The sequence below is a fragment of the Zonotrichia albicollis genome, chromosome 2 (assembly GCF_047830755.1).
Source record: "Zonotrichia albicollis isolate bZonAlb1 chromosome 2, bZonAlb1.hap1, whole genome shotgun sequence".
Classification (NCBI taxonomy): domain Eukaryota; kingdom Metazoa; phylum Chordata; class Aves; order Passeriformes; family Passerellidae; genus Zonotrichia; species Zonotrichia albicollis.
The window spans coordinates 96,002,976-96,016,061 of record NC_133820.1 but is presented as its reverse complement, the minus strand read 5'-3'; the positions used below and the strand labels follow the sequence as shown (position 1 = coordinate 96,016,061).

At 49.5% G+C, this 13,086-nt stretch overlaps 1 protein-coding gene across 1 annotated transcript; it reads left to right on the top strand.

Moving 5' to 3' along the window:
* The first annotated feature begins 210 nt into the window (after window positions 1–210).
* On the top strand, window positions 211–11,333 carry SHOX (SHOX homeobox). Its single transcript, XM_074535722.1, has 5 exons — window positions 211–1,071; window positions 4,213–4,421; window positions 8,829–8,886; window positions 8,976–9,064; window positions 10,578–11,333. The coding sequence occupies exons 1-5, from the start codon at window positions 798–800 to the stop codon at window positions 10,821–10,823; spliced, it is 876 nt and encodes a 291-aa protein (XP_074391823.1). The 5' UTR covers window positions 211–797; the 3' UTR covers window positions 10,824–11,333.
* The last annotated feature ends 1,753 nt before the right edge of the window (window positions 11,334–13,086 follow it).

The window sequence follows — 13,086 nt, the reverse complement described above, 5'->3', positions numbered from 1 at the left end:
CCCACCCACCCACCGCCAGCCAGAACAGGCAACACTTTTAAAACAGCATGTTTGTTTCGCCGATTATTTTCACCGTTTACTTAAGAGAAATTAGCTAAATAGCAAATCAGGTAGAATTTCCAATGATTACCAAAAAATGCACATCTCCGGCTTTTTATTCATTACCTTTTTATTGAACACTCATTTTCCTTTCCTCTTGACAGCGATACATTTAATTGCAGGAGCTCAGTTATTTGGTTAGCTGTGGGTCCGTTTTTACTCACAGTGTTGCCACGCACAGGATGTCCTTAAAATCAATTAAGTCTTCCTCGACTCTCATTTCTGCAACCCATTTACAGAATGTAGATACCTATTTTCATGTTTTCCTCTTCCCCCCTCCCTCCCTTTTATTCCTCTCCCTCTCTCTCTCCCTCTCCCTCTCTCTCTCTCTTCGTCTCCCTCTCCCCCCCTCTTTTTCACCGTTGCCTCTTTGCCTCCCTAAATCAAGGTGCAAAGATGCCAAAGAGTGATGAAATGAAAAGAAAGCCAATTGCTGGACTGAGGTGGGGGAGATAGCTGCTCGGAGTCCGCCTGCGACTATGGAGCAGTCAGTAATTGCTGGAGACAGGGAGAGCTGGGGGTTGGGCTGAGGTAGCCATGTATAAATAGTGTGATCTCAAATTGAAAGGCATAAATAACAGCAGGAGTGATCTAACCCTATACAGCCCATCTTCTACGTGCAAAAACAGCGTGCGGAGGACGGCCACATCTCCGATTGAAAACAAGTGGATCTCTGTGGATAAGATCACCGGGCAGCCATGGAAGAACTTACGGCTTTTGTATCCAAATCTTTTGACCAGAAAAGCAAAGAGAGCAGCAGCGGCAGTGGCAGCGGCAACAAGAAGGAGACCATCACGTACAGGGAAGTTTTGGAGAGTGGGTTGGCTCGCTCTAGGGAGCTTGGAAACTCTGATTCTAACCTGCAGGACATGACCGAGAGCAGCAACCATTGCCCGGTGCATCTTTTCAAAGACCACGTAGAGAGCGACAAGGACAAATTGAAGGAGTTCAACACGGGCAGGACAGCGGAAGGTAAGAGCAGGGCTGGGAGCCCTTCGCCCCGCGCTTCTCGCCGGCATCCCCGGTCCCCTCGGCGGCCGCCCCTGGCTCTCCGCGGCGGGGGCGGCTCGGCCACCGCGGCCCCGGTGCGGCCCCGGTGCGGCCCCGGCGGGGCGAGCGGGATGGTCTCCCCGCATCCCGCTTCCCTGCGGCGGCCGCCTCCCTCCCTGCCTGCCTGCCTCCCGCGGCGGGAACACAGGCTTAGGAACGCGTACTCCTGCATGCATAACGTGAACGTAGCCGCGAAAAATAAGTCACAACTTCGGTGCTGCCCCCCCGCCAGCCCCCGTTCACATCCGAAATCGATCCGGTGCGTTAGGCGTTCTCTCGCCCGGGGGAAGGGGGCAGCGCAGCACGTCAGACGTTTTTGTCTCTATCTGTGTATTTTTGTACGAGGAAACCTTGTCCGGGGAGTTTTAATGCCTTGGGAGACCTGTTCTTCCTGCTTCCGGGCCGTCAGGATGCTGCTGCTGTTCGGGGAGAAAGCGGGAGGCGGAGAGGGCTCTCTCTGGACATTTTGTCTTGGGTCGGTCAGCCTGTCCCTACTCGGAGGCTCCGAGCGGCGGGGACGGGAAGCAGGAGAGGAGCCTGGCTGTGGGCAGCGGCCCGGAGCCGCTGAGACAGAACCTCGCTGCGGCCAGAGGCACCGACCGGCCCGGCCGACACTGGTCCCTCGGTCCCCTGCCAGCCCTCTCACCTGGGCCAGCCCAGCACGGCACCCCGCCGACCCCATCCCTTCTCTAAGCAACATCAAAGACAACGACAATTAAAAAAAAAAATTTTTTTTAAACCAAGACAACTAAAAATCCTGCACAGGCTGACAGGGGAAGAGGAGAATTAAAAGGACGGAGGGATTAGAAAGTTGAGAAAGTGTCTCTAGGCAAGTTAGACAGGTGGACCTACCTGGGGAGCTACTGGCTAGCTTGGGGTAATAAAAACCGGTTAATAGGTTGGGGAACAGCAAGCAGCCTTTCAGCTGTTTCCTACTGTTTGATCTTGTTTAATATAACACTGGGAGATTAAATTTACTGCCCAAACTTTTATTTAATATCCTTCTCTTTTCTACCTGCTCCCCAAACAGAAGAACGAGGTATAATCCCGTATTCGGGTATCCATATTTCTGCACAAGCCAGTACCACTCAGCTCTGCTTATTTTCCTTCTCTGATCGAGAGATTGAAAAACGAGAAGATTCAGTTTAAGGGAATCATTCGATGCAGGAGATGATTTTTTTAAAAAATGAAAGCAGGGCATGCTTCAGAAATTAAAAATAGAATGAGAAGGAACGAAAAAACCCCTCTACTACTCTGCCTTTTTCCCCATGAATCGAAATTCTGGCTTGTATGTTTAGCTAATCTAATCTACGGAGAGGGGCTGGGGGTGGGGATGGAAGGGAGGAGTTGGAAAGAGCTGAGATGCTTGTGACAGTTTAAATTCATGCCAGGTTTCAGTCTAATTTCAACTGATTCCAGCGTGTGATTTCAGTCCCACCGATATGCTAGTTAATATTTTATACCTATCACGGACATGCTGTAGCCTCGGAAAAGAGACAGCTTTTGAACGCGCCTGATTTTCCCTAGGCATTTGCTGGGTTAGCACCCTCGTCTTTTCATAGGGATTCCCTTTACAGGAGAAATGAGAACAAAACGCCATTAAAACCAACCAGCGAATTTCCCCATCCGGAGGCCAGACCCTTCCCAAAGTTTTATGCAGCCAGTATCAGCCCGGAGCCCGGGGGACCGACCACAGCCAGAGACAGTTTTGATTTTGGAAGTGAAAACGAATGCCTCGGCTTGGGTCCGGCCTGACTTAAGCCTAGATGCAGTCCAGGACGCTTTATTATGTTTAATTAACTTACAGTTTATAATTTGCATTTTGGGATGCTCCTAAATATATAGGTTAATATATGTTCATGAGCACATTTCTCTCTGTGTGTGTATACACATGTATACACGTATATAATACCTGTGTACTTGGTGAGGAAAAGGGGAATTAATTTGGGATCATCCGCAGATGCGACTGCCCCGAAATCCACACCACGCAGAAGGGGAGGCACGACAAAGGAGGCACTTGGGGCGGGCTCGTCCCGGGACCCCGCTGGATGCGCACCCGGCGGGCGCCGCAGGCAGGCAGGGGATCCCGGGGAACCGGTTCCGCCTCAAGTGCTGTCCCTCGCTCCAGCATCCCTTCCTCTTTCCTTAGCTGGATTTGAAAGAAGGGCAGTGCCTTAGACCTCCTGGCATTAAGGAAAAGGGGGGGAAATTATAAAAATAAAAACGTAGGAAATAATATGCCAAAGCAAAAGAAATCTCCCTACCCAAGACAGAAAAGGGGAACTGTTTTACCGCTGCCCCCACAGCCTCCCTCGGCCCGGGGCAAGCACTCTCAGCGGCTGCCTCTGGTCGCAGAGCCCTGCTGGAGTCCCTGAAGGTTGTGAGGGTTCCTGCTGTTCCCGAGGGGCTGGGGTGACCCATGGCCCTGGAGCCCGCTGTCCCGCACAGGGACCACCTCCCCCGGGGTTTCGAGCCGCGGGCAGGTATTTTGGGGAAAAGAGGGGTGTAAAGGAGGAGAGAGACGGGCGGTCTCTGTCTCACGCCCAGGGAAAGTTTCTTTTACGACACAAATACTATCATCGAGGCTTCACCATGACAGTGGTAGGGAGCTTCTTGCACAACCCTCTTTGGGAGAAAACGTCGCGGGAGAAACCCCCTTCCCCCACGTCTTCCCATGCCTGGAGGTATCGGGGGGCAGGCGGTTTTCCTACCACCCCTTCCCCGAACTGCCCGTATCAGCGGCTTCCTCCTAACCCTGGAAAGAAAATAAAATGACATGTATCTGTACAGTTTTCCTGACAGGGCAGCAGACAGGCAAGGCAGCTCGGCTCCCTTCCTCCCCCGGCCCTGGGGCGAGCTGTCCCCGGCCCGGCGCGGAGCCCGCAGCGCAGCTCAGCCCCTCTCGCCCTCCAGGGCCTGCCCGGGGACCTCCTGACCCGTCCGCCAACTGCACCCGCAAGTTGTGCTGAGTTTGGGGACGAGGAGGGAGACCCCTGTGCGGGAGAATTTGGAAGAGGTGCGAGGGGAGGCTCAGCGTCGTTTTCTTCTTCCCCCTCCCGGCAGGGATCTACGAATGCAAAGAGAAGAGGGAAGATGTGAAGTCAGAAGATGAAGACGGACAGACCAAGCTTAAACAAAGGAGAAGCAGAACCAATTTCACACTAGAGCAGCTGAACGAGCTGGAAAGACTTTTTGATGAGACTCACTATCCGGATGCCTTCATGAGGGAGGAACTAAGCCAGAGGCTGGGACTATCTGAAGCTAGGGTTCAGGTAAGAGAAAGGCTCTGTTCCTGGAAGCGTGCTCACCTCCCTTCCCAACTGCCAGCGGATCCTAGCACAGTGCCCCGTTCCATGCAGAACGGGGAGGTGAAGGCAGAGGTGACACGTGTGATAGGAAGGCTGTTTGCAAGTCTGCTGTACCTGTCCTGCAAAACAGTTATTCTGCTCTGGGAATATCTGCCCGTGTCTAGTGTTTCCTAGGAAGGCGGTTTAAATTTTTTTTTTTTTATGTGTATGAGGTAGGGTGGTTGGGTGGTGATAGTGTTGACAAGTCTGTAATAACTGAACAACTGCTTTTTTTTTTTTTTTTTAATTTCTTTCTCCCTCCTTGCAAACGTGCCATTTACTCCCCCTTAATCCTTATTCTCTTCCCGCTTTTTCTATTATGGGGCCATTATAGGGGGAAAAAAAGAAAAAGGCCAGAAAACAATCGCCTGAATAAGGCTAGACAGTTTGGGTGCTGAGGGACGGGATTAGCCAGAGCCGGGGGAAAGGTGCCGGCTCTGATTCGCACAGCAAGCGTATGAATGCATGCCACCCCATCTGGTGGAGGTTCCCCCCGTCCCTCCCATCCCACTTCAGAGACAGCTAAATGCCAATTAGACCTCGAAATCTTGAAAATAGATCCGGCTTGCTGTAGTCCTGGGGGCACCAGAGCTGTCTGTTTGGGTGGCTCTACATCGATTATTTTAAAATTTGATTTTCAGTTTGATGCAGAGGAAAAATACTCCCTCTTCCCCCAAGCCAACTAGGGAATGCTTCCACAAAACAGATGTCATATTAAAAGAAACAAAAACCCTCAACCAACCAAAAACCCCCAACATAGAAATAATTAACAAAAATCTACCTAGAAAAAATAAGATCAACCTGTGGCTCTCTGAGCAGGCCCAGAGCAGGAGAAACCTGAAGGAAATATCTTCTTGGATTAAAATTCTATACTTGGCCTAACAGACACAAACCAAACTAAAACTCAAGAAGAAAAAGTCACCAAGGCAACCCCTCCAGTGAACAAAACGCCCTGACACCCTGGAGATAAGAGGTGCCCATGTGTATGTATACCTGCCCATAGGAGTGTGCGGGTAGCTACACGCGGGCAGGGTATGGCCCTGTGGGCACAGACGGAGGCTCCATGCCCTAACCTCACTCCTGGGGCACAGCGGGAAGTGGGTAAACACGGCCCCGGGCTGGAGTGGGGAGAGGGCTCTGTTGGAGCCCCTCCTTAAGCGTGGAAGGCAAGCTGACAGCACACTGCTCAGCCAGCATTTCCTGAGCAAGCCACTACCTCGCTTTAGACAACTGTCTCCTGGAGGCAGATCCTGAAATAAATGGAGTGCCTAAGTTGCTTTCGCTCCCTTTTTCTTTTTTTTTATTTTTGGTCTTCTTTCAAGGTTTTAAGGTTTTATTCTCCCCTGAGCTCCTCTGATTCTCAGTACAAACTGAGCACGGCAAGGGATGGTGCCGGGCACACGCGTTAGGAATGGCATCTTGCAGGGAATATTGCAGGGGTTCAGAGTGCAGCTGGCCTACTTTCTCCTGGAAGATTGATCTAACCACACCATATAAATTAATGAAAAGATTAAACTTTTGCTGAAGGGGACATCAACTCTTATGTCATCTTCTCAGATCTTCTTACTTGGGCTCTGTAATATCTTTCCAAGGCCTTGATGTACTGTTTCTATAAAAATAAATTACTTGTAATTGAATTCTGCACTCTTTCTTTCAAGTACTTTATTACTGAGGAGCACCTTAACAGGATGTTCATAGTTACAGGAAAATTGGTGTTTCAAGTGCTTAAAACAGCACACACATACAGCATAAAAAAAAAAAAAAAAGCCTCCCCCCAAAATCAGGAGGAGATTATGACTGAGGTTAAAAAAAAAGTATTTATTATTTTTATAAAAGATGTTTGTGTGGATTAAAAAAATCCTTATACATAAAATAGGTATAAAGAGGAAAAAGAGGGAAAATGGACAATTAATTAGGAAATAAGCACAGAGTTAATATCCATCAATAAGTAGAAGCAGAAAAAAAAAAAAAAAGGAAAAGGCAGAAAAGGGAAAGGTTTGTTTTTTTGGGGTTTTTTTCCCCCTAAGACTTTCAGAATTGTACTCTAATTCCTATCTGAACCTCTTGTCCCTTGCTGTTAAAGGATATAGTTTCAATTTAGCGTGGAAATTTGCTGTAAATAAATTGAAGCTCCTATGGTAGCTAGTCCTTATTAACCTTTTATTTTTAGTGTTGTACTGGAAACTCATATCACCCAGCTGTCAGGGTTATAATTGAAAGTTATGAGACCATAGTGAGGAGCAGGCAGTAATTCAATTACAACAAATATCTTTGGGTTTATGGTGCAGGGCTAAATTAAATGTCATTATTCACTGTCTCTAATGGAAATCAAAAGGAAATCAGATTAGAGCATTTGTGAAAGAAATCACTGAGTGATCCTTAATGAAGAAATAACTGTCTAAAACAGTGTACTGTGCTTTACTTAGCATATTCATGACTAATTGGAATTGATCGCGAATCACACCAAGCCTGATTTATTATCGCTTAATGCAGTGGCTAATTCATCACTTTTATTCCTCATAACCTTATTTTTTCGTAGCTAAAGGGAAAGGCCACTTCGTTTTCCAGATTTAAATATAATTTCGGTTTGAAAGATGTTCTGATTTGCAAGAGAAGTTGTTTAAACGCTGCTTAAATTTCTTCTGACAATTTACACTGCTTTGTCGAGGCGGGGGGGGGGGGGGGGGGCACGGGGAATACATACAAGGAGATTTCCTGCAAGGATTTACCACAGTAAAAAAAGATGTATTATTGTCGCTGCCGCTCGATAATATTTTGCATGCTCATATTTAAATACATCTGTGCATGTGTATAAATCCCTAACGGTCCACTAAAAAGGAGAAGCGATGCATGCTGCTAATATTTGCGTGTTGCTGGTAAGGAAAAATAGGCTTGTGCTTGTGCCGCGCTGTGCTGCGCAGGGCAGCGGAGCGGCAGCGATGCCCGCTTAGCACGGGGAGGGCTGAGCTGGCGGCAGCCGCCAGGGACAGGAACCAGCACTGGTGGGTGGGTGGGTCTGTCCGTCTGTCCGTCCGTCCGTCGGTCTGTCCGCACCCGCTGCGCTCCGCAGCCGCCCGCTGCGCGCTTCCCCCGCAGACACCCCGGGCAGGAGAAATGGTGCGCTAAATCAGAGAAGGCCAATTCCTACTTAAGGAAATCACTGAGGTACCCGAGGTAATTAATGCCTTCGGAAGCCTTTCTTTGCACTAATTACTCCGTTGTAAATGACCATCATTAAGGCAATTGAAGAAAGCTTGAAGGGAAAATTTGATGTAGGAAGTGCAGTTAGTATTAATTAACCGTATGATCTCTTAGCAAGTGCAAGAACATCAAAGGTTGTAGGTGTTTACTTAGCCACAAGATTTTATCAGCGGTGAAAGTCAATGTTTATCCATATTCGGTAGGTTTTGGTGTAAAGATAAGGATCCGCAAAATATTTTGGCCCGCGTTTCTGATGATGTTTTGGGGCGATGTTAATCGAGCACGGCAGAAGGGGAAAAGTAATGAAAGTCTGAAATGCCCCTGGAAAAGAGGCACGGGAAGCGCAGTGGCAACTGCAAAGTTCTTCGATTGTTTGAGTGAGAACGGCTGGAATTGGGGAAGCATTATCGGATTACAGGCGTTCCTCGGGTAGGGGCATGAGCACTTCTTTACATCCCAGCCTGCAAAAGATGCTGTTCTTGTCTGGCCAGAGGTCTACGGAAGCGGATTTTATTTTCTTTAACATTTATGGAACGGGGAATGATTCAGACCCTTTCGCGAAAGTTGAGTGTCTCGCATCTTGTCAGAGATCATCGATTTTAAGCCCAGCTCGGGAGGGGGCAGGAGATCCAGTCTCTTGGGGGCCAGATCCCGGAGTCTGACCTGGCCCACGCTGGCTCTTCCCGGGCTGCTTAAAATGACTGGGAAGGGTACGAGGGTCTCCTCCGTCCTGCGAGTGGTCTTACTGTAAGTGTCGCTCCAGACGGGTGGCAGAAAGACTGTCACTGCCTGCCCAGGGGACACGGGGCGCTCCGGGACCGTGCTGAGCGGCAGGCTCCCGGTCTCTCCCTCTGCGAGAGCGCTTCCCAACTCCTGGGTTCAACTGAGGGACCACAACAAGGAGCAGGAGCTCCCACGAACAGCCCCTCAGCAGCACAGAGAGGGGCTCACTCCGCCTGGGGCCGAGCTCATCCCCTCCACTGCTCCCGAGGGGAGACCGCAGCAAAGCTGTGCAGTCACTGGCCTCACCCCTCCATCCCTAGATCCTGAGATAATGCTCCCTCAGCAGCTGCCTGGGCCACCTCCATTTTTTGTTGTTGTTTTGTTTTTGTTTGCTCTTTCTTTTCACAGGTCTGGTTCCAGAACAGGAGAGCAAAGTGCCGAAAGCAGGAAAACCAGATGCACAAAGGTGGGTTAGGGGTGCGGACCGGCCGGGGGCTGACGGCCTCGGAGCCCCGGGCGCCTTCGCCACTCACCCGGCCCTGTGTCTCTCCGCAGGTGTGATCCTGGGAACCGCCAGCCATTTAGACGCCTGCAGAGTAGCCCCCTATGTGAATATGGGAGCCCTGAGGATGCCTTTCCAACAGGTAGTTAGCTCCGGTTTTATTTTACTTTCCCCCAGTAAGCTCCGATCCCCATTCGTTTGCACGGGAGGAAGCCGGACACGTTTACAAGTGCCATTTATATAGAAGTTGGCACGTATTAAAAACAGGCTGTAAAACTTCGCGAAGGAGCCCCCGCCCGGCTTTCGGGAGCTCAGCACTGCTCGGGACGGAGCGGGGGGTCCCGCGGCCCGGGAGGCGCCGGCGGGGCTCAGAGCCCTCCGCCGCCGTGCCATGGGCTGGCACAGGGCCCCGGGGCCGCCCGCAGGCCCGACCGGCCTCCCGGGGCCGCCCGCGGACCCCACCGGCCTCCCGGGGCCGCAGCACCTTCCCCGGGCGGGGCGGGCCCGGCAGCGCCCGAACGAGCCCGCTCGCCCTCTGCGGGCCGGCCCGGCTAGGTCCGAGCAGCCCGGGGGGCTTTGGGCTCCTCCTGGCCCGGAGAGCGCGGCAGGGGCGGCTCCTTCGCCCGCTGGGCCAAACCAGGAGGGGGAAACACTCTGCGGACCCTTGCGGTGTAGTTGCCCTCCTCATTCCCGCGCGGGCTGTTGAGTCCTGTCCTTTTCCGATGATGTGACCACCCTGGAGGTGGGAAGCCTGCTCCCAAATGCTCTGCCACCCTGACGGCCAGCCAGGACAGGGGCAGTGGCGACAGGAGCGCAGACTCCGACGCCACTGCGGGGCCCGGGTCCGTGCCCAGCGAGGCGCAGCCACCCGGGGAAAGCCGCTGGGGAAAACCAGGACGAGGGCGATGAAATTCCATTCCCGCTTCCAGCCGGTTGTAACTCTCCCTCCCTCGGTATTTTCTTTTTCTTTCTTTCTTTTTTTTTTTTTTCTTTTTTTCTTTTTTTTTTTTTCTTTTTTTTGTGTCAATTAATCGGGGAATTGATTTTTTTCCAGCCCAAAGGGACCCTCCACCACCTTCTCCATCTCGGAGACACGTGGAGCTGACAGATTAATTGTATTGATTTTTAAAAGACATATTTGGACCAAAATAATTAAATACATAAATAAACTCTCCCCCACTCCTCCCCGAACCTACCCGAAGCTGAAATCTCTCAGTCAACCCAATGTGTTTGTGTAAGTCTAGAAAGCTCCAAAGCAAACACTAGCCGGGTATAGCAAGGGACCCACGGCCAAAGAGTTTTTAGCAAGGTATAAATAAACATCCCTGGAAAAAAAAAAAAAAGAAAAAAAATTAGCTATTTAGCACTTGTTGGCGCCCGTGCGTAGGGCAGCATTTATTTATTTATTTATTTATTTATTTATTTATTTATTTACTTGAAATCACCAGGAGGAGGGTCAAGCGGGTCTCTGTGCCTTCACTGGGCAAGGAGCGGAGGTTTGCCGCCCTGATTGCGGGGGAGACTCGGCTCACAAGTTGGTGTTTCCATGCGCCGGGCTCTCGGGCAGGGTCGGGGCTGGGGACGCGTGTCCCGGGGTCTGTCTGTCCGTGTGTCCCTGGCTCGGGCTGACGCCGTGTCTCTGCCCCGCCGCCCAGGTCCAGGCGCAGCTGCAGCTGGAGGGCGTGGCCCACGCGCACCCGCACCTGCACCCGCACCTGGCGGCCCACGCGCCCTACCTGATGTTCCCGCCGCCGCCCTTCGGGCTGCCCATCGCCTCGCTGGCGGAGTCCGCCTCCGCCGCCGCCGTGGTCGCCGCCGCCGCCAAGAGCAACAGCAAGAACTCCAGCATCGCCGACCTGCGGCTGAAGGCCCGCAAGCACGCCGAGGCCCTGGGGCTCTGACACGCTTGCCCCGAGCCCCCCGTCACACCCCGCCCCAGGTGCCCGCGGCGGGCGGGCGTGTGACCCGCACGGACCGCCGCTCTGCCCCTCCGCTCCTCCTCATCCTCCTCCTCCCTGGCTGCGGGGCGAGCAGCGAGAGCTCCGGCCGCCCTGCCGCCTTATCTCTTTTTTGGTTTATTTTATTTTTGTGTTTCGTTTTTATTCCTTTCCCCTTCCCCGAGGTGTGCGAGCGCCGCTCTGCTGGCCCGGCCGGCCCCAGGGACTCGGCGGCCGCAGGAGCCGCGTGGCGCGGTGGGGACACTCCGCCCGCCGCGGGGCCCCGGACACAACACACGCCAGCAGCAAACGCGCACCCGCCGGTCAGAGACTCTTCGGAGGACAAAGTAGGTGGGAGGAGAGAGAAAAGAGAGTTAAAAAAAAATCACAAAAAGAGAAAAGAAAAAAGAAAAAAAAAGGAAACTATCTCTAAATTATGTTAATCTGTGAACATTGGGGACATTTTGGATTTTTGACCCTGGCAAAAGTGATCGCTCCAGCATAACGTTATCTGCTGCTGTCAGTTTTGCTACCTTGTGCATGTGTCAAACTAAACACGTTTTGAAGATCAGAAATATATTAGAACAAAACTAAGCAAAACAAATAGTAATAATAATAAATAATAAATCCTTGGGGCTGGTCTCCATTAAAGATGACATTTCTTTGTTGCCAACAGTATTATTTCACTGCCATGAATCTCTTCCATCACTGAGGAGCTGCTGCTGCTGCTGCAGAACTGGTTTGAATTTAATTGTGGAAGTTCAGATCTGAGGCAAGGCAGATTTTTATTTTCCTTCTTTTCTTTCCTAAAAAAAAAAAAAAAAAAAGAGCAGCAATAACAAAAAAGTGTGTGTCTCAAATGGCTATGTCCTTTGAAAGGAGAAAAAAAAGAGACTAGAATTTACTAATTGTTAGCGATAACTTGAAAGATGGGAACAATAAGAAATGCACCTGTTTGCCAGAATTATGTGAACTCAAAGAGATGTGTTGTGCCATAGAAACAGGTCAAATTTTCATTTTTTCCCCCCAAATGCCTAGATCTTTGAATCAGAATCTCACTGTTTTACAGGACGTAGAAAGAATGAATTATACAACAAAGATGGACATATGGTTTTAAGGCATAATACTGATGCAGCATTAATTTTAGTGAAATGCAATTAAGTGCAGTAAAGTGCAATACTGTAAATATTATAGATTAAAAAAAATAGCCGTACTTATTCCGTTATTAACCAATTCTGCAAGATCCATAACTTAAATCCTTTATGCTCAGACTGGTGCATTGCAGCTCCTTGCCAAAATGACAGTCCGAGTCTTCTAGGAATGATAAAGTTATATGTATCACATACGGGAAAAGGGAGACACTATGATTTCTAGTCAACTTAATGTGCCATATTTCTCAGAAGCAAGCTCAAAAATCTGTATGACACTTTCACAGGATTTTAGGTAAAAAAGCAAAACAATAACAAACCCAAACAAGTTAAAACAACCCATAGAAGTGTTCTGTAGAAGAGGACAAGTTCAATATTTGGCCATTTTAATTTTTGCTTGTGATTTGGACATCAAGTATTTAGCTAATGCGTAAGCAAAGAAACTACTACAAATCCAGCAAGGATGGAGAGCAGAGAAGTCCTTTAAATCGTATTACCAAAGTGTCTGGGTTTACTGACCCTCCTCCCCAGTTTTACTTATTTCTGTTATTCACTTCTAATTGGGTTTGGGTTTTAAAAAAAATTTTTGCTGGGGAGGAGAGAGGAAGGTACAAATAGTGGTCTTGTCTTCATCTAACAAGATAGTTATTTGTTGCCTTTACTACCAAGGTCTGTGTTGATGGAAGGTTATCCTCTGAATAGCACCATTATTAGGCCTGCTTTTTATGTCTCATTTAGCAATCCATTACTAGTTTTGGCTTTTGCTGATATTTATCAAATCCAAAATATTACTGTAGGACAAAAATTCATGCTTAGGATAATTTCTGGAGACTTTTCTTCTTTTTTGGGTTTTGTTTTTTTTTTTTTTTCTCCTTCAAATTTTGATATTTTCTAGCAAACAAAATTTCTGGAACGTCAAAATTGTGCCATTTCCCTTCTATTTATTATGTGAGAAGTAGTTAATGTCTTGGATTTGCTGGGGCTGATAAAAGTTGCCTGTCTTTTTTACCTCTCTGTGAAAGTCTAGGACCTTTTTAAAGCAAGGCCAAAATATGAAGGTAGAATATGAATACTTGTTG

What these genes read in the sequence shown, in the direction of transcription:
- SHOX (XM_074535722.1), top strand. Translation starts at nt 798, where the DNA reads ATGGAAGAACTTACGGCTTTTGTATCCAAATCTTTTGACCAGAAAAGC. An exon ending in TATCTGAAGCTAGGGTTCAG is followed by an intron (nt 4,422 to 8,828) that starts GTAAGAGAAAGG and finishes TTCTTTTCACAG; the next exon opens with GTCTGGTTCCAGAACAGGAG. An exon ending in GGAAAACCAGATGCACAAAG is followed by an intron (nt 8,887 to 8,975) that starts GTGGGTTAGGGG and finishes GTCTCTCCGCAG; the next exon opens with GTGTGATCCTGGGAACCGCC.